The 19636-nt window shown below is 40.3% G+C and overlaps 1 protein-coding gene across 1 annotated transcript in view; it reads left to right on the top strand.

Moving 5' to 3' along the window:
- Window positions 1-18326, top strand: part of LOC140357806 (myocardin-related transcription factor A-like) — a 22106-nt gene extending 3780 nt beyond the window's left edge. The window contains exons 2-20 of the mRNA XM_072442319.1: window positions 4122-4187; window positions 7074-7129; window positions 7772-7847; window positions 7953-8099; window positions 12267-12388; window positions 12454-12522; window positions 12620-12688; window positions 12978-13156; window positions 13356-13482; window positions 14259-14454; window positions 14670-14797; window positions 14868-15629; window positions 15843-16019; window positions 16106-16272; window positions 16776-16782; window positions 17110-17226; window positions 17312-17380; window positions 17462-17507; window positions 17577-18326. Coding sequence (XP_072298420.1) covers window positions 4122-4187; window positions 7074-7129; window positions 7772-7847; window positions 7953-8099; window positions 12267-12388; window positions 12454-12522; window positions 12620-12688; window positions 12978-13156; window positions 13356-13482; window positions 14259-14454; window positions 14670-14797; window positions 14868-15629; window positions 15843-16019; window positions 16106-16272; window positions 16776-16782; window positions 17110-17226; window positions 17312-17380; window positions 17462-17507; window positions 17577-18103 — 3107 coding nt within the window. The 3' untranslated portion in view covers window positions 18104-18326. The remainder of the gene's footprint in view (window positions 1-4121; window positions 4188-7073; window positions 7130-7771; window positions 7848-7952; window positions 8100-12266; window positions 12389-12453; window positions 12523-12619; window positions 12689-12977; window positions 13157-13355; window positions 13483-14258; window positions 14455-14669; window positions 14798-14867; window positions 15630-15842; window positions 16020-16105; window positions 16273-16775; window positions 16783-17109; window positions 17227-17311; window positions 17381-17461; window positions 17508-17576) is intronic.
- The last annotated feature ends 1310 nt before the right edge of the window (window positions 18327-19636 follow it).

The following is a 19636-nucleotide window of genomic DNA, read 5'->3' as shown; positions in this document are numbered from 1 at the left end:
AGTGCAATAAAAACATACAAAATGAAAACAGTGATGTCTAAAAGTGATGTACTGGGGTTTTAAGGATGGTGAAGTGTCTTGCCCAAGAACACAATGATTGTATGCAATGATCAAAGCTGGATAGAAAAAAAAAAACAAGAAAATAATGCATTGAAAAAATGTAAATCTTCATATTACACTTTTGTCCCTTGTAGAATCAGTTTCAGTGGGAAGATCTTTGATGTAAGAGTATCGTTCACTGTAAAATATATTGCTCAAGTAGGAGTAAAACCACAGCGAGAAGAGACTGGAGTAAAGAGTGTACTTCTGTTCCCGACAGGAGTTGTTGAGTGTGCATGTCTGTGTCAGGGGGGTGCATGGGTTACAACGTGGACACAAATAGAGCAGGGACACAGAGGGGGGCCTAGAGGGGGGTGTAGAGGGGGAACGGGCTCACCAGGTTCACCAAGTGCAGCGACGCTCTAATGTGAAAACATGTGGCACTTTACACTGGCAAATCTAATACTCTTTGGTTGTTTTTAGTATCATAAAGGCAAGGCAAGTTTATTTATAGAGCACATTTCATACACAAGGCAATTCAAAGTGCTTCACACAGCAGGAAAAATGCATTCAAATCACAAAGAAATTACAGAAACAGAAATACAATAAAATTAACTAAATTAAAAATTATCAATCCAACTGATTGTCTAAACTAATAAAATCACAAACAAAAGAGAAGAGTGCAAAGAAAAAAAATCCTTTCAGTCATATGCGCAGCTAAACAAAACTGTTTTTAGCTTAGATTTGAACATTGTCAGAGTAGAAGCCTGTCTCACATCTTCAGGAAGACTGTTCCAGATTTTAGCTGCATAAAACTGAAACGCAGATTCCCCATGTTTTGTCCTGACTCTGGCACCAGCAGGAGGCCGGTCCCTGAGGTCCTCAGAGTCCGAGATGGTTCATATGGCACTAACATATCCAAGATGTACTTTGGTGCTAGGCCATGGAGAGACTTGTGCACAAGCAGAGCTGCTTTAAAGTCTATTCTCTGAGCCACAGGGAGCCAGTGCAGAGACCTGAGAACAGGACTAATGTGATCATACTTCCTGGTTCTAGTCAGGACCCGAGCAGCAGCGTTCTGGATGTACTGCAGCTGTTTTACAGCTCGTTTGGAGAGACCAGTGAGCAGGCCGTTACAGTAGTCTAATCTACTGGAGACAAACACATGGATAAGTCTCTCTAAATCTGGTTTTGACACTATATTTTTGATTTTGGCAATGTTTTTAGATGGTAAAAAGCTGCTGATATTATTGATTTGACGTGGCTATTAAAGTTCAAGTCTGAGTCCATTATTACCCCCAGATTTCTAATTTGGTTTGTAGGTTTTAGAGCGAGACTCTGGAGGTGACCGCTAACACTTTCTCTTTGTTTCTGTGGGACAAAAACGATTATTTCAGTCTTGTCTGAGTTCAGCTGGAGAAAGTTGTTTTGCATCCACACACTGATCTGTTGGATGCAGTGACAGAGTGAATCCACTGGTCCATAGTCACCTGCCGATAGTGAAACATAGATCTGAGTGTCGTCTGCATAATTGTGATAGGACACATTTTCACTGCGTATCAACTGACCTAACGGCAGCATGTAGAGGTTGAACAGAAGGGGACCCAGGACTGACCCTTGGGGCACTCCACAGGTCAGGGTCATGTGGTTTGAGACACAGCTACCAATTTCAACAAAGTACTTCCTATCTTCCAGATAGGACCTTAACCAGTTTAGGGCAGTGCCAGTGATGCCCACCCAGTCCTCTAGTCTCTGTAAGAGGATCCCATGATCGACAGTGTCAAAAGCAGCACTCAGATCTAACAGAATTAAGACTGAGGCTTTGCCCGTGTCAGTGTTCAGGCGGATGTCATTTGTCACCTTGACAAGAGCAGTCTCAATGCTGTGATGAGGTCTAAAACCTGACTGAAAAACATCAAATGAGTTGTTTATTAAGAGGAAATCATAAAGACCTCGTATAAATGAATACATTTCCCCATGTGGGACAATAAAGGATTATCTTATCTTATCTTATCTTATACTCAAGATTACACTTTTACACAACAAAATACACTGTACATTTAAGTTGAGCTCATTTTATTTCATGCAAATATTTAAATAATCTGTTAGAGTCTTTGTGACAATATTCTAATTTGGTGAAATTATCATATCCTGATTCAGTGTTATTTAAAAAAAAAATCTAATGTGGCTGTTTGGTCCAACACAGACACAAAAAATTATAAATAAAAACAAAATGTGAATGCATCTTTTGGTATATTGCCCACCCTTTCCACACAGCACCCTTCTTTATTATTATTTGCAACATTTACGCAAGAACATTTAGTCAATTTATTAATCAAATTGTATAATTACTTGACTTTTGTTTACTCTTCCCACTGTGAGCAAGTCTTATCTTTAGGTTAACACATTTGAATACTGTTTATGATACCCACATTTGAGAATGAATCACTGCACTTTTACACCCAAATCATCACGTCACACCTAACGCAGCCATTCTTCTGCCACTTAGACAAAACAGTCCATCACCGTAAGAAGAGCACGGCCCAAGGGCAGCTTAGCATATTCTAAACAGTTAGCGACCTTCCCCTTTTCTCCTGCTCATCACTTCGAGAGGAGTTATCACAGGTGGCAGATGGCGAGCCGCCGTCGGGCACTGCAGCTGTGGCTCTCCTGGTCATATTACCTCCTCCGCTCCGTATTGGACTGTTGTGAAGTGAAGAGAAGGTGCGCTCGCAGTTAACATGTGAGCTATGACTCTCGAGGCCGCATCAGCACATTGCATCACTACCGGCTCGTCCACTGTTGGCATGAGAGCTTTGAAAAAGAGAGAGAGAGAGAGAGAGCGGTTTTATGTGGAAGAGGATGGATTTAAGACTGTGACAGAAGTAGATTTTGTTATGCACCATTCGAAGCCAGACGAATCAGAGGAAAGAAAAGCTGTTTGTAATGGAGATAGTGATAGCGCAGGGAAGACAGGTCCATTCTACTAAGCGTACTGTCCTTTTGAATCATAACACATTTTATTTGACTCTTTAAAGGAAGTAGGTCAAGTTTCCTGGGGTGGGTTCTATAGTGTTGCTTTACACTTGTCGTCATGTTCGTCTCATCCATTTCCTGCTGCACTGTCCTGTCCACTAAAGTTAAAACAGGGCCCACATATCCACTCCACAGATCTGATTTGTAACTTGGCAGAATAACCTCACCTGCTTGTCCCCATGGTGATGGATGAACATGTGGTTTGGAGATATAGGTGCAATAGTGTCATCATCTCCGTGGGGATAAACAGGTGGTGGACCCGCTTGAGAAAAAGTTTACCTTTCAGTAGTTTTGCATATTTGGCCTGTCACTTTTCACGGGGCAAAACCATTTAAGATGTGTAAGCGATAATCCAAGAGTGGTATTTAAAATGTAAATAGTATAAATTGTACAGAGATATGTTAGAATCTGTGTCACGTAACTTAAGCATTAGTTTAATTTAGCTCGTTTCCAGACGCACAAAGTTTCATTATTCATTCACTCTGCACACTTGGTGGTCAGCCATCTGCCCTGAAGCGAGGCGGCCTATCTGCACCATTGGCCCGTCAAATCACCACTAATCGCTCAGATACCACTTTCTCTGATAAAATGTCTTGTTCAAGGACAATATGAAATAGTCCAAGCTGCGACCGAACCACCGACCTTTGCATTAGGCTCCAGTAACCAAGCTTTGGTTATGTCTTTGTTTGACATAGTCCTAAAGAATGATGTGATCAAAATGTACGTAAGGAGCAGTGTATATGTTCTAAATCAATTGTGAAACTTTAGTATTACAATTTTGGTCACTGATGTGGAAATAAACCATAAACAGTCTTCCAGAAGCAGCTTTTTCTCACGGTGCATAGCCGCTGTTTAACACCTCTGGAGCGCTCATGTGCAAGTTCAAAGACCTTTCAGGACCCACTGAAGTAGTGAGCATCTATATAGTCACAAAAACAACTTTTCATAAACACCTTCTGTTCTTCATTTCAATGTGTGTATTTGTGTTAGTAAAATATCATATCAATTGGTAAATAATCTGTCTAAGCGTCTGTCTTTATTTGAAGTCCTCCAGTTGAAGCTACAGCAGAGAAGAACCCGAGAAGAGCTGGTCAACCAGGGCATCATTCCACGTAAGTAACATAATACTCATGTTGTAAATAACAGTTCAAAATAAACCTAGGAACCAATCCAGTATTTAAATATATCTTGTCTAAATGTAACTGTAGCATTAGCCTGGTCACTCTCTATTTTACAAAGCGACTGTAATGCCTGCAAGTTCAAGCTCAAGTTTTAATGAGCACAACTAGATAAACCGACAGGTTGAGGCCAATAACTCAGAGAACACACAGATGAGAAGGATATGTTTATGTCTATGGTAACTGCTATTATTTTATGGGATTCTTTTACCAGGCCAGAATTTGTTTATCACACCTGACAGTTCGACACTCGCAGTGTTCACAGTTTTATGTCTTGTTTTACACTGGATTTACTGTCGTCTTCCTCCTGGACGACGGCACTAAATCCTGTGTGACGACAGCGCCATCTACAGTTCAACTTCTTCAAGACAGTATCCAAGGTGCGGGAGAGTAAAAAAGCCCCCTCGTCCCGGTTTAAAGTCTCGTGGGCCGGTTTCCATATTCCAATGTTGTGTGTCAATTGTAAAGCAGAATACAAGCAAACAATTTGATTTGATGAGGAAAATACCAACTCTTACAAACTACACCCTGGACACTGGTGATAGTCAAAAGGAGATGATGGAGAGGCTGGGGAGGCAAATGATGCTGCGGCGGCAAGTCAATGGTTTTGAGCAGGGTTGAAACAGCAGAAGGATAAAGGAGAGAGAGAGTGCATTTGTGTGAAAGTCTTGAGAGGTGATTAGTTGAGAGGTAAAGGCTATAGACTATGATTGGAACTTAAAAGCGCAGTGAACAAGGCCGTCCTGTGTGAGTATGTTTCAGCTCATATAAATAGTGGTGTTATAAACAACAGACTTCTCGAGCTAAACCAAGGCAGCCATAAGGCCAGCGACCTTAAATGATGTCCTTTTACTAAAAATATGGCCCACATCACAATAATAAAACAGACCACTGATGTAACTGCCCCTGACATGAACATTTCAGATGATGTCAAAAGGCTATGACGAAGCCACTGATGCACATAATAGTGTATTTTTCCTGCGACCTCGCGGTCCTCCCCTGTTCTTCCCTGCTTCCCTTTGTCCCATTTTTCATCAGGCTGCCTACTTCCATTTTCATTCCATGCCAAAGCAGTCCCAGGCCAACTTATCAAGGATCCCATCACTCAAATATAGTGAAAATACTTGACATACAGGTTGTCTTATAGCTACTCTGTGGTTGGGTTAGGGGTGAGGGATGGGTGAGAGAGAGAGAGAGCGTGAGAGAGAGTGGGGTCCCTAGAGTGCTCAGCCAAGTGCCCTGAGGCTGAGCAGGTACCAGCAGCAGAGTCTCTGGGTTAATCCGACACTTTAGTGAGTGTTGGGAAATACAGTATGCTACATGAGCTGCCACATGCTTCCTGTCTGTACTGTAAGCTGCTGTTACTGTGGAATTCAAAGAAGAAGGGTACAGGGGGGTATGATTTTTACTGCATATTTTAAGTCTTCGGCACCTATAGTACAGCATTTAGCCAATTTACCAACATTATCATCAGCAACTGGTTTTGATGGCAATTTGACCTTGATCTTAACCTTTCGCTTTTCATATATATATATATATACACACACATATGAGCAGACTGGATTAGGTGCCTAAAGTTTCTGGTTGGTCACTGTTCCCTGGAGTAGGAGGGTACAGAAGAGCAAAGGTACGCTTCTTTGCTTTTACAAGCAGTGTTTGAAATGATTTACATGGCAAATAATTGCTTATATTTAGAATTTGTATTAAAAAATATATGTCTGGATGTCTGTACTTTGAAGATATGATTGTCCAGTGTCCCTACAATGCATCACATACAAGCTCCATAAGAGCTGAGTATGAGTATGAGAGGAAGAACTGCAGTTTACACAAATTACATATTTATACGGTGGAAGATTCACTGAGATGAGGCGTACAGTAGAAATCAATATCTGCTGTTTCTTGCATTCATCAGCGCATGCCTCGGGTTATTTGTGCTGGTTACTGGCCTGTTCAAGCTATGAGTGGAAGCTATGGAAACTAAAAAGTCAAAACTACCATCTATAGAATTTATTCATATCATCTCGAAAAACAAGAGCAAAGTTGCAATAGTCATTGTATAGTCTTTTTACAGAATTACATTTTAGAAAGATGGATACTGCCATAATGGGCAGGATCTTGGAATAAAATGTGCCACTACATTTTCCAGAGGTCCCAAATTGCCTGGTTGTTCGATGTCATGCTAAACTGAGCATCTCATGCTACTACAGAAGGTTTATACAAAAATGTATACAAAAATATTCATACTTACCTGTAGCTGTAAAGGTATTTTCTCACCACAAAACCAAATGCTAAAGGCTTAAAGCACTTACACGAGGGTCTCTCTGGTATAACATCCTTGTTCTTCTACTTCATATTTAAAAGTCACAGGAGCCCACAGGCATTAAGGTTTGCAGTAGCACTAATCCCAGCCTTTTGCATAATTATAGTGCCACAGAAGTGCTATTGGAGTCTTTTGTAAGAGCAGGGCCCACTTGAAAACACCACTGATGGAGCAGATACCCCGAGGAGTTTGATATTTCAACCTTTTAACACTGCCTGGTAATTGGACCACTACGGCACAGACTCTAATGCGTTGAGTAATAATGTGTAAAAATATAATAAAACATAAGACACGCACCATTTTTTCTCAGATATATTAGCCAGATAGATTTTGAGTATGTATATTCTCAATCCAAAAGCAGATTAGGCACATGCACATGGGGCCCACAACCACTAGGGGGCCCTAAAAGCCGAACACTGTGTTTTTTAACTCCATTGTCATTTATTAATATGAATTTTTCCAACACGGCTTCACATTAATCAATGCGTTTCTGTGTCCAGCCCTGAAAGGTTCAACCTCCTTCCATGAGCAGAAACGGAGCCTTGAACGTGCACGGGTGAGTGAATAACAGTCAAATAACTACATTACAAGGGGATATTCTAACACTTGCACATATACCCCATCACAATTGAGACTAAACCAGAAAAATAAGGACTAGAACAGGACCAAATCAAGTTCACACCAGGACTAAAATGGGCTCAATATAAGACCAAATAACAAGTGTGAACAAAATATATAATGTGAACCAATTATGGCCCACCCCATTTATCGTTAGTGCCTCCAAAAAATATTATATATACTGTATACAAGAATAAAAACTATATTGTAATTTACAACAGAGGCTATAAGTACATGAAGACTGAAGTGTAATGTATATTGCGGCAGAAAACTATAATACTGAAGACCACTTTATGCACCTAATACAGTAAGCAGTAATAATAATAGTAATAGTAGTAATAGTAATAATAATAATAGATAATCACAATATACACTTTTCTAAATGAACTGACTCATATCTTAAATCAAGAGTACAAAACTTTCAACTCAGATGATATAGTGTACTACCAAAAAATAAGAAAAAGTCATCCAGCAGTGCACATACTATAAATATTGAAACTCCACAATCTTCATCTGTCACTTGTTTGCATATGACATTTTTCTTTGTTTCATTCAGTCCTAAAATGTATGTTTTGTGCAGACAGAGGACTATCTGAAGAGGAAGATCCAGAAGCGTCCGGAGCGCACGGAGCTGATCAGAATGCACATCTTGGAGGGTGAGCGGCGTGCCGTGACCCTGTCTGTCCACACTCCACCTGCTGGCAGACATTGATGGTGTTTTGACACGAAGGTCCATAAAGTCCTCCTGTGTGTGCTTTCAGAGGTGACAGCCGAAGATTCAGTGCTGCAGAAAAGGGCTCGTCTCGCGGACGATCTGAACGATAAGATTTCCCAGCGGCCCGGGCCAATGGAGCTCATCCACAAGAACATCCTGCCTGTTCACTCCAACATCAAGACGGCCTTCATAGGTGAGCTGTCAAACATGACGGGACAGGGGAGCAACTAACGAAGGCTTTAGGCCATTAAGCTTTGCAATGTTAGCTTAGTTTATTCAAGCGAATAAATCACAATGAACAGGTTTAGCCTCAACAATGTACAGTATTCATAAAAAAATATACAATTAGCCAGCTGAAAAAGGAGTGGGCTTGTGGTTGATTTTATAGAACATAAAACATATGCAGAGCAACCTCTTTCATAAATAAAAGTTAAATCTATGCAGACATAAATATGCACATACACAAGTGCATGCACATATACCCACATTCCACATACACATATACTATATACATTATTATGACCAATTATTTAGTTTTACACATTTTTGAAAGTTTCCTTACTAGATTTATATATTCAATAATTAACTTTTACTGGTTTGTATGAATCAGATTGGTCAAGTCATCATAACAATCCACATGTATTTAGTCAGGCATAAAACTCACTCTTTTAAAAATTGCAAATAAGTAATGAAATATGCATTTTGTTGAATCCATCAAAATTGTATTGCGTGTCAGTGAATGATTCCTGGCCTTTTAAAAATGAATTGGTTCAACACATTTCCAGGATTGATTGTATTTATTCAAACACGCCCCAGAGAAAAGAGCCACCCATCCGTGGTGATCCAATTTTTGTACGAGCGTTTACACCAAATGGAGTGCTTTTATTGGACAGCTGGTATTTAAAACAGCTGGAAGAAGGCTCACAGTTGCACATTGCTGTTGCTAATTATGAACATTCAATTACATAAGTGATTGAGCAAGCCATTACTGAGATTTATGCCTCATTATTAAGGCTGCACTCACCACATTAGCATTGTATTAGCACACGACAGGTTAGTGCGTTTTTGGCAATTGTTTCTGCTGTTGTTTTATCGTAAAATCCATGAAGTTAGACTTTTTCGCTTTGAAAATATGTATGGAAAAAAGCATTATAAGACTTTTGAAAAACAGTTTTGAATATTTGTATCTCTACTACTGTTGGTATTTAAAAAAAAGTTTTCTTTGTTAACAAAAAATATCCTTCTTCACTCCTGTTTCAGACCATCCCTTCTCCCTGCTGCAAATATTACAGTATCAGTGGCTTCGATGGTAAACCAGAGTTGTAGCTGTGTTGATACAGTCGTTTGTTTGGTTTTGCCAATGTCATTCTCATTGCAGCCTTCCTCACGGCAATGAAAACAAATAAACTACCTCCCTCTGTGTTGGTGTTGTATTGAGAATGCCTTTAAAACCTTGTCTACCCTGGACCACTGAGGGATCGCATCGGCTTGTTCATTTTCATAATGTATTTGGTGATAAATACATGGGGGCATTTTCAATTTAGGGCTGCCTGCTTGGTCAGTACCTCCTGAAATAGAAGGGGGAGATACAGTAGGCAGAGATAATAATAAAAACAACAATTAACCTTTACAGTAGAAGATAAAAGGCACAACTTTCTAACTTTTACAAAGCTACATCTGCAGTTTTTCAGTGCGTGGGCGAGCATTCTGTTACTCAGTTAGTTTTTGTTCACAGCTGTTACTTCGACACTCATGTTTACAGCATAATATTGAATCTGTTTTTACATGGAGGCCGATGCGAAATAGGAACACTCACCACCCACGGCATGCTGGTCCAGGCTGTCCCTCCTGCCCTCCTCCCTCCCTCCTCTGTGTTCATGATTACACTAATATCTCCTCTCATCTGGCTCTCACATGCCAACACTGGATCTGAAACTTTTCCCGCCATGTCACACCTGCTGCAAATTGATGTTCCCAAAGTTCGAGATGGGGTCGAGTGAATTATGGCTGGCTCCTTACGCGCGCTTGACAGACAGGAACTGAAGACGTCTCCTCCGTCACTGTCTGTAGCCGGAGATGATCACGGTGTTAATGAAAGCAATTATCTACCATTAGGACAATTACAGGCTCATTAAAAGCGCAGCGCCTCGCATTACTACACAGCCATTTGTCATGTGTTGTGGGTGGCGCTACAGATTAAATGACCCTTGATTTGACCTTTTTCATTACAACTGCCTGTTTTTAGATCGCCCAGTAATGACCAAAAGAAGTGTTGTTTTAAAATTAGCCCCGCTTCATGTTAAGCTTGTGCGATGGTTCAGGTGACGGTGTTTTTGTGTTTGTAAAAGTTACTGAATGAAAGAGAAATACAGGGGGAGATGGTTCTGTTCACGGCTCTTCTGCTGTTGCTTCGAGGAGCGCTTGTGTTTACTGTTGAGGCGTGTTTGACAGAGATCTATTGTAGATGTGTGATATTCCAAAATGTCAGCTACGCTTGATATAAACCTTAACTCGTCTTTGATCATACAACAATGTTTAATCGTTTAATCGTCCCCGTCTCACTGTGATTTGCGACCCCTGACTGTGACTTAAGACTTTCCCCACCATCAGAAATCTGTCATTGTGGATGGCTAAAATGTGCATCTGGACACTTGGAGTTATATGTGACATTTTGAGGATTTTTTCCATTCAATAGATGTCATGTTTTGTTTTAAATTGTGAATCACCAGTCCTGATTTTTCATTATTCTAAAACCCATGGATCTGGACATCCAGCAGTATTTGTTAAGTTAGTCCAAAATAATTCATCCAGGCCAGTTAAGGTATTGAAAGGTTGTTGCTGGACAAAGGTTTTAAATGGAAGAATGCATAAGAGCTTTTATCACTTTTGGATTAACACTGCAATAAAGCAGGATTAAGACTCCTTCAATTTAGTTAAGTAAAAGTACCTCCTAAAATAATCTAAGTATAAGTATGGAAGTAGCTGTTTGAAAATGTACTTTTAGGAGTAAAACAGTGGCAACTGAATCAATTGTTTTCTGGTAATTTTTTATCATTTATACCTTTTTGTTTGCTCAAAACCAGGACTTGAAGTCAAAACCTTCAGGCATGTTGTCATCATAAATGTGCTTAAAAACATAAGGAAAGTACTTTCTACACTTCAGTCCAGTTAACAGAATGTAGTGAAAATGTAAAATGTACTGAAGTAAACATAAGTACTCAAAAAAATTAAGTATCCAATGTAAAAACTACTCAAAATGCATTAAGCACAGCATGTTTACATTAATACTTCGTTACTTTCAGTTGTCAGAATGCTGTGGCTTGGGATATGTACAAGAACACATCACATTACACAAAGTACAGCAGCACTTTATGAGGTGAAAAGGGTGTCATCCGTGAGGTAAAGTGCTTTGAGTGCCCGTTGGTGACAGAAAAGTGCTAGTCTACATTGCTGTGAAATGAAATGCCATCTACATCTTCAAGCAACTGAAACATATACTTGAAGGTTAATGATTATAGTTATAGTAAATAGCAATAAACCACCTCTGCCCATCAAACGTCTGTAAATAGATGCAATTTCTTATGCTAAAGGTATAACTTTTTACATTGCCTTTTTGATTTTCACTGTTAGCTCTAATGTGCTGCCGACAAACTTTTGCTTCACCGTCTGTCAATGTGGAATGTTGGCACCTTCAGATATTACACAATGGATTCATCTGCTTGATTGATGTGCGGTAGAGAAGGCGCAGGTGTAATACGGTAAAATGTAATTATCTGATTCTTCGCTGTCATTTCGAAACAATAAACACAATCAAATTATGGCCTTTTACAGCCTAACAGCAGAGGGACCTGGAGTCACGCTGATCAACATACAAACAAACAACATGCCAGCACCCCGTAATTTCATCAGAAGGTATCAAATCCGCGCCCGTGTTGTCTTTTCATCATTGCCCACGTGTGCTAAATGAATGGACAGCGGAGCGTTGTACCGCCCACATCAGCTCCAGTAATCCAGTAAAGTGTGAATAAAAGACGCTGTTGTCCTTGCAAGCCTGGCAGGTGGCTTGACTCCACAAATTCACAATAATGACATGATGATATGTTCAGGGAGAGGGTAATGGGAACATCTCAGAGCGATGTGAAAAGCGGGAATGTGTGTGTCAGACTCCAGACATGACATGGCCCATTTAAAGCATATTTCAAACCAGAATGTATCTTATCCATCTCAATATTTCAAATAAGCAAGACAAACCCTTAACTCGATGCTCAACATGTCTGATAATTGTCTATTCATGCCATAATATACACAAAAATCTTGTCTAATTGAAGCTACAATCGATATTTTCTTTTTTCTTTTTTAGAGACAGTGTTTTTAAAGGCCTCAGATGAGCTCTCGTCAGCTGAAGAGGACAGTATTGACAGCCAAGACTCGCCTCTGCCCTGTGGTACACTCACACTGACTCTGGCCCCTTCACCCGCACAGGTAACAACCGCCGGTTTGTGCACCATGGAGTCATCACTGCTTCTCAAACACTAACTTCCAAACAGGATTCTATTGACTCGCCTCTGAAGTTGACCACTCCTCTGTCGACATGTGCCCAGAGGATAACTGCTGAGGTATGGTATACGAATGTGTTGCATAAGGTACAACGCTCCGCTGTCCAGACATAAGGAATTGTCTCAATTGTGTTACAAAGTTGTCACTCTTTTGTAGAACAAGCAGAAGCTGAACTCTGATCACTGTATCCAAAAACACAAGAAACCCAAAGATGATAAGCCAAAGGTATGTCATCAGAAGCAATATATCATAGATTTCTCTTTCATTACGAGAGCAAGATTGAACCTACACAAAAATAATATTAGTAATAGAAGTAGTAAAATAGTAAACTATATAATCTGGGTTAAAAAAAAGCAAAAATCTATAGAATATGTATTTTCTTGTAGCATATTATTTGGTGCTTGTTAGGCATCCGCAAAAGGTTATGATTTTTGTCAATGATTTTTTTTTGTAAAATAGCTAACATTGTAAGTGAAGGTCTAATTAGTAAAAATGTAACATGTTTACGGTTCAGATGAAAAAGCTGAAGTACCACGAGTACATCCCTCCGGATCAGAAGGTGGATAAAGAGGCTCCTCCTAAACTGGATTCATCTTATGCCAAACTGCTCCAGCAGCAGCAGCTCTTCCTCCACCTGCAGATCCTCAACCAGCAGAAGAGACAGCGCAACATGGGCCAGACCCAACCACAACCGTAAGGCTTCAAAAAGAGTCAACTGGATCCTCATTTCATTCTTACACATGAATAGGAAAAGGTCAAACACACAGAAACATACACAATCAAATAGGAGACATGAACACAAACACTACAATACAGACAAACCCGACAATTCACGTCAATTACTACAAGTGCAGCCTAAAACTAGTTACTTACGATACTTCTATTCTTTTAGGCAGTCTGACCATGAGCAACCCTCTTCAGTACAACCTGTGGAGACCCCTTTAGCCGGCGGTCTCAAAGCTCCAGCAGAGGAGAACGCCAGGTCGAGCAGTCTGCCCCCGAACCTGGAAGAACTGAAGGTAGAAGTCTCCCATAGTACATAAGTCCAAGTCTGAACTATTGAAATACTATATTGATACTGGATGTTAGGGCCCTCATATATATACATTTTTGGAGTGTGGCAAACATGGTAGACATTTTTATATGTATTACACAGAGGTTTGCCCACATAGAAAATGACCTCTGAAGAAGAAATATTAGCATCTACTATTGCAAGCAATTATTTGGACTTTCTAAGCTTAATATTACATTTGAATCCAACTGGAGAGAAAACTATTTTAAAATCTTGATTATATCAGTGAAAAAAGTATATGTTTATCATGATTGTAATTTGTGATTAATGTGGAGATGAAAGAGGCCATGTTAATTATGCTATGTCTGCAATATCATTATAATATATGACACATTTGCATCATTATTTTAAATATACATATATTCTACACATATCAATAGCACTATTTAATCTTAAACGACTTAAAATAAATGCGTCTGGTTCAAAACTGGCCCAGGAATGCACAGGACATTATAGAGCAATTGAGTTAAAGCTGTTTATAGTGAGGATAAAGCACAATAAAACAGTAAGCACCTCAAATACAGCACGCTGTAAATAAACCAAAGTTGAAGTTTTTGAAGAAAGCCGTCGTCGCTGAAAAGCAGTTCTACGACATTGATGGATGGCTCAGTCTTCTCCCTTGTTTTCCATAAACCTTTTCTCTCTTCCTCTCAAATTATTCTCACCTCTGCGCTTCCGTTCACTCCTTCTCCTTCAATCTCTCTCCACTTTGTCTCCTGTCAGGTCGCTGAACTCAAGGCAGAGCTGAAGCTGAGAGGCCTCACCGTGTCTGGCACCAAGAGCGACCTGATTGAGAGGCTGAGGGCGCACCAGGCAGGGAGAACCAGCAGGTCTCAGCCTGCAGGAGGGGCCAAAGAGCCGGGGGCGGAGGGAGCGGCAAAGGCGTCAAAAACAGCTCCGAAAGATCATCACTCCCTGGGTCAGCAGCCATCTTCTTTTGGGAACTAAACCAACGTTTTGTACATCTAGAGATCCATTCACACACATGTAGAAGCAAACATGACTTGCCCATTGCTATTAAATACATTTTGCCAGCAGCCACACCCTTTCTGATCTGTAAAACTGTATTGTAATCCACTTACTCATACATAGCTTATAACATTTGATATACGTTTGTCATTTTTTCCCCCGTAGCTGTCAAACCGAACAGTTACACTCATCAAATCAAGAACTCTGGAGACCGTTCTTCCTCACCAATGTCTTCAACTTCCATTCAAAATTCCACTCTTATCACTGAGTCGAAAAAGTGTAAAGCAGAAATGGTAAACCTGCATGATCTTTTATACCCGGTACAATGGTGTTCAGCTTCTTAATCTCTTCTGTTATTTCCAGCCGGACTATCAAGCTTCGCCAACTCCACAACTAAACATCAGCATCAAAGAAGAGCAGCTGAGCCCCATTCCAGCCTCTCTTTACATAGAGAAATGCCACTCGGGCCATGCTGCCAGGTGTCCGGCCATGTTGGTGGATAAAGACTTGATGTTGCGTCAGAAGGACCGCCAAATCGAGGAGCTTAAGAGGCTGCTGTTGCACAACCAGCGCTTAGTGGATATGCTCAAAATTAAACTGGAGAAGAGGAGGAGGGAGGAGCAAAAAGCAGAAAAGAGGCTTTTTTTGAGAGTGGTACCTCCAGATAAAAGCAATCAGTCTGTAAAGCAACCATTTTCGAAAGGTGACTTTGGTGTGAAGGTTAAGCAAGAAATTGAAGATGAAAACAATATGGAAAGTGGACCACAGCTCAACGCAAAGATAACGAATGGACACACGGAACAATATGGCCGACATCAACAGGCAGTTCACAGACTTTTACTTCAACAACAGAGCAAACTCCACAGTCAGCCGCAGGCGAGTCAGATGCACAGTCAGAGAGAAGAGAATCTGCACAAACAAGAGAACGTGTGTCAGGAGAAGAAGCCGAAATCCCCCCGACACGGGCAAAGAATGAAGCTCGACTCACAACAGATTCTGCTAAAGCAAAAGATAAGACTAAAGCAACAGAAAAACCTAATGCAGCAGCGGCAGTCCACAGAGTGTCAACAAATTCAAATCCAGACCAAGATAGATCTTAAACAGTCAAAAGAGGAATCTTTAGAGGTAAGCAAAAAAGGAAGTGAAACATGTTGTTTGGTTTTACTCAAAGAATTTATCCAGCCAATTTGACGAGAATGTGACATTTTTCATTACATATTGAGAGATAACACATTCAAGCACGAAGTACACAAATAATGCTGTATAAAAGAGCATTTGCCAGACCAGTTTGGTGCTCATCAATCCATGTGTCACCATCCAATGTGTTTCCATACACAGGTTTCCCCAGTGTGTCCTGAACAGAAGATCAATCACTTACTTCCATTTAATCTGAAGAGCGACTCCATGCCAGCTATAGTCACTGACAGCAACGGAAACCATTTCCTGATCACACTGACCAATCATATCACAGAGGGTCAAGCCAATGGGAACGCATCCAAATCCATCTCATTACAGGTAGGCTGTTTTGTGTTTTACGATCATTATTAGATGCTAGAATGTTAAATCCCATTGTGGTTGGTCTTTGTTTGTTTTCCCCTCAGCGATTGCAGTGGTCTACCTCAAAGCTCCCTGGACACAGCTCTGCCCAGCTGCCTTGTGTTGATAATGAAGCCAGGGCGATTATGCACATGGGAGATCTCACGCAGCAAAGCACAAAAGTGAGATTCTGCACACACACAAGAGGAAATCAATTCCATCAAATGAGTTTGTGTTAAAGGACAACTATTATTATTTGTATTGATATTAGTCTTTAAACATGCTCTTGAGTACCTTTAGTTTGGCATCTCATGTTTTAGAACAACAAAAAAGGTTTCGGGGAAAAAAAATCCTGCATGAGGAACTGAGATACAGACTCCATCTACTGGCAGCAGAGGGAATTTCATGTTTGAGAAAAATAAATATCAGAAGCAAGCCAACAGGCTAATGCAGCCGAGCAGTTGTATTGAATGTGATTTGACGGCGGAAATACTCAGAATGAGTCTATCAGCTCATGGCAGAGACAGCGCCCCTGTCACACAGCCAAAGTCTAATACATTAAGTATTCTGTTTGAGACGGTGACTTCAGTCCACGATAAAAGTCTGACACCAGCCTGATGCAGATTATTATTGCTTTGCTAATTAGTTTGATGACAAATGCCATTACAGTGATTTATGTCGTTAATAGACAGCATACAAAGAGCTAATTGAGACGTGGCGTGTGTCTGCGTGCAGGTGCACTGTGTGAATAATGTGGTGTTTACTGTATACTGCTGCAGTCAGCAGCCTTCAGCTGTGCTCGCCAGGATCTCCATGACACTATTAATAGTGCAGTTTAGTAGAGCAAACTCACACTCAGCTCTGGTTCTGCTGTTCATCTGTGTCTGTGAGGGTGACAGGTGGATGTTTGTGCAGCTAAGTATGAAGGATGTCATTAGAAGGAACAAAGTCTGAAGAACAGAGCAGTTACAAGACTGTCATTTTGTGTTTTCATGAACTCCAGGCTGAGAGCGCAGGACTTGAGCAGCAGCAGCAGCAGCAGCAGCAGCAGCAGCAGCAGCAGCAGCAGCAGCAGCAGCAGCAGCAGCAGCAGCAGCAGCAGCAGCAGCAGCACAACACCACGGAAAGGCTACATGAGAAGACTGAGACCTCTGACACCACCGAGGACTCATGTGCTTCTCTAAATGTGAGAGAACAATACAACAATATTTGCCATATTTATACATAATAGAGGTCATTACTACAATTATATTTATCCCATCTCCAAACAGAAAATATGCTCCAGTCTGGACTTCCTCTTCAGTCCTCTCTCTCCGACTCCCTCTCCATTTGACACCAAAGTATGATTGCTCATGTCATCCTGAATAAATACATAACAATGACCAATATCACCTGACCTTATACATTTATGTTGGTTCCAGGATACAGCGCAAGAAGACTTCATTGACATCATACTGAAGACAGGAGGTAGCATGTACCCACAGTTAGCAATACTATCATATTTACACAATCACTAACATCGTGTTTGTTCTGCAGATATTTCTAGATTCAAACCAGCTCCTGATCCAGCCTTAAACCACCTCCACTGCTCTTCCTCCTCTCTCAGTCCATCTTCACCACTCCACCCACTGCTGTCACCCGCTGCTGCCCCCTGCCTTGACCTCATCAATACTGCACCCTCAGCACCCCATAAGTCACCGAGTGCTGTGGAGCAGAAAAAGACGGGGCGACTCGAGGACTTTTTAGAAAGCACTATGGGTAAGCCACTACTCGGGGTGGAGCCCGGCGGTCCATTGACTCTGATTGACGACCTCCACAGTCAAATGTTGTGCACCCCGAGTATCTTGGACCACCCCCACTCTCCCATGGACACGCTGGACACAGAACCGGGCACATGTTTACATGAGCGGGCTATAGACACCATGGACTGGTTGGACCTTACAATAGAGGAAGATGATGGCAAAGATTTACCAAAGTTAGCCACACCGACGCCCCCTAGTGTCTTTTCTACAGACTTCCTGGACACTTATGACCTTGAGACTGACTGGGACTCATGTTTGTAACTGAGCATGCTAAAATGTACACATTCAACTCCAAATACGTAGAAGTGCAAATCTCATTATACCAAATAAATGTAAAAGCCTGATAGATATTTTCAGAAAGTTTGGGCATGAATAAAGACTTAATACATAATGAATAAATGGTCCATTAATAATGATTAAGGCTTAGTAACCCTTCTTCATGATTTAAGGCTAATTATAAAGTATAATTTGCTGATTGACTATTAACACACTCTTCATACATAAAATGATTTAAAAAGTTTATTTTACAGTAAACTTAATACATAATACCTACATCATTGGTATAATGCACTGTGTAATGTTAATGTTGTAATGTATGGTTGTTACACAGGGCATTGCATTGTACTTGTATTACCAACAATTATCATAATTTAATTTATCTTAGTTATTGATTCATAATTCGACTACTTAATTTATTTAATTTTGTCACTGTTTCATCACTGTATATTAACTTTTGCATTCTTTTATGCTTTCAAAGTACGTTTTGGAGTTGGTTTGTATAATTAAACATGTCAGTTGGACTTTCAGTGCAACTTCTCCCCCCTGTACATATACACAGTTGGTATTGATCTACAAATACACATACGCACAAACATCTTGTTATTTGTGTGGAACAGCGGTTTCACATGAAGGCGCTCATTAAGACCCTTTAACTGAGCCATTACCACACTGCAGTGACCTTCATCTAATTAGGCCCCAAACGTCTCCTTGGCTGTCTTTAAATACAGATAATCAATATCCAAAGGCGAGGAAGAGGAAATAAATAAGTAATATATTTATTACTTTTCAGTTTGGTGGATTTGTAACATAGTTTGGTATGGATAAGGGCTGAACAGTTTTGGGGGGAAATCTAGCTGCAAAAGTATTGTCACTTTGATGTATTTATTATTATTATTATAGGGTTTATGTTTTGAAATTCTAACTCAGGTCACAGTGCAAATTGTAAGCACAACAGTAGTTTAGTTTAGCATAAGTGCTAAGCTAATTCAATCATTTTATACACTGCATATAAGACTAACCTGCCTCACACCAGATTGATACGTGTAACTCTCTGAATTTAGTTCTACTAATTTATCCGTACAGAAAGACGAAATAAAGTATATTTTGGTTAGTTTGGACACTTTTGCCCAAACCACAATGCTGCGTTGTGATTGGTCCAGTCTTAGCACCCCTGGTGGTTCGGGTCCAGAGCAAAACACCCTCATTTATTGTAAACAATGTACAATATCTCAGGCTTGTGCAATTACTAAGTTGTAGTTCCTGCTTCCACTCTGTGTTGTGTTCACTGAATGGTACAAAAGGAGAAATATGTGTACTTGTGTGTAAAATATAGGTCTAGTTACCAAACTTCTTAAAAGTCTTAAATATGTCTGTACATTTGTACATTTGTAGCTAGTCAACCATGTTGTTGTTTTTTCTTCATAGTATTGGATTAGTGAAATTTTGAGTTGAAATGTAAAAAATGTTGAATTGAAATGTAAAAGATTGTATGAATTTGTATCATTGTTCAGTGTT

The sequence above is a fragment of the Eucyclogobius newberryi genome, unplaced genomic scaffold (assembly GCF_026437365.1).
Source record: "Eucyclogobius newberryi isolate DKJ021-1_F unplaced genomic scaffold, fEucNew1.0.hap1 SCAF_13, whole genome shotgun sequence".
Lineage (NCBI taxonomy): Eukaryota > Metazoa > Chordata > Actinopteri > Gobiiformes > Gobiidae > Eucyclogobius > Eucyclogobius newberryi.
This window is presented reverse-complemented; position numbering and strand designations above follow the sequence as displayed.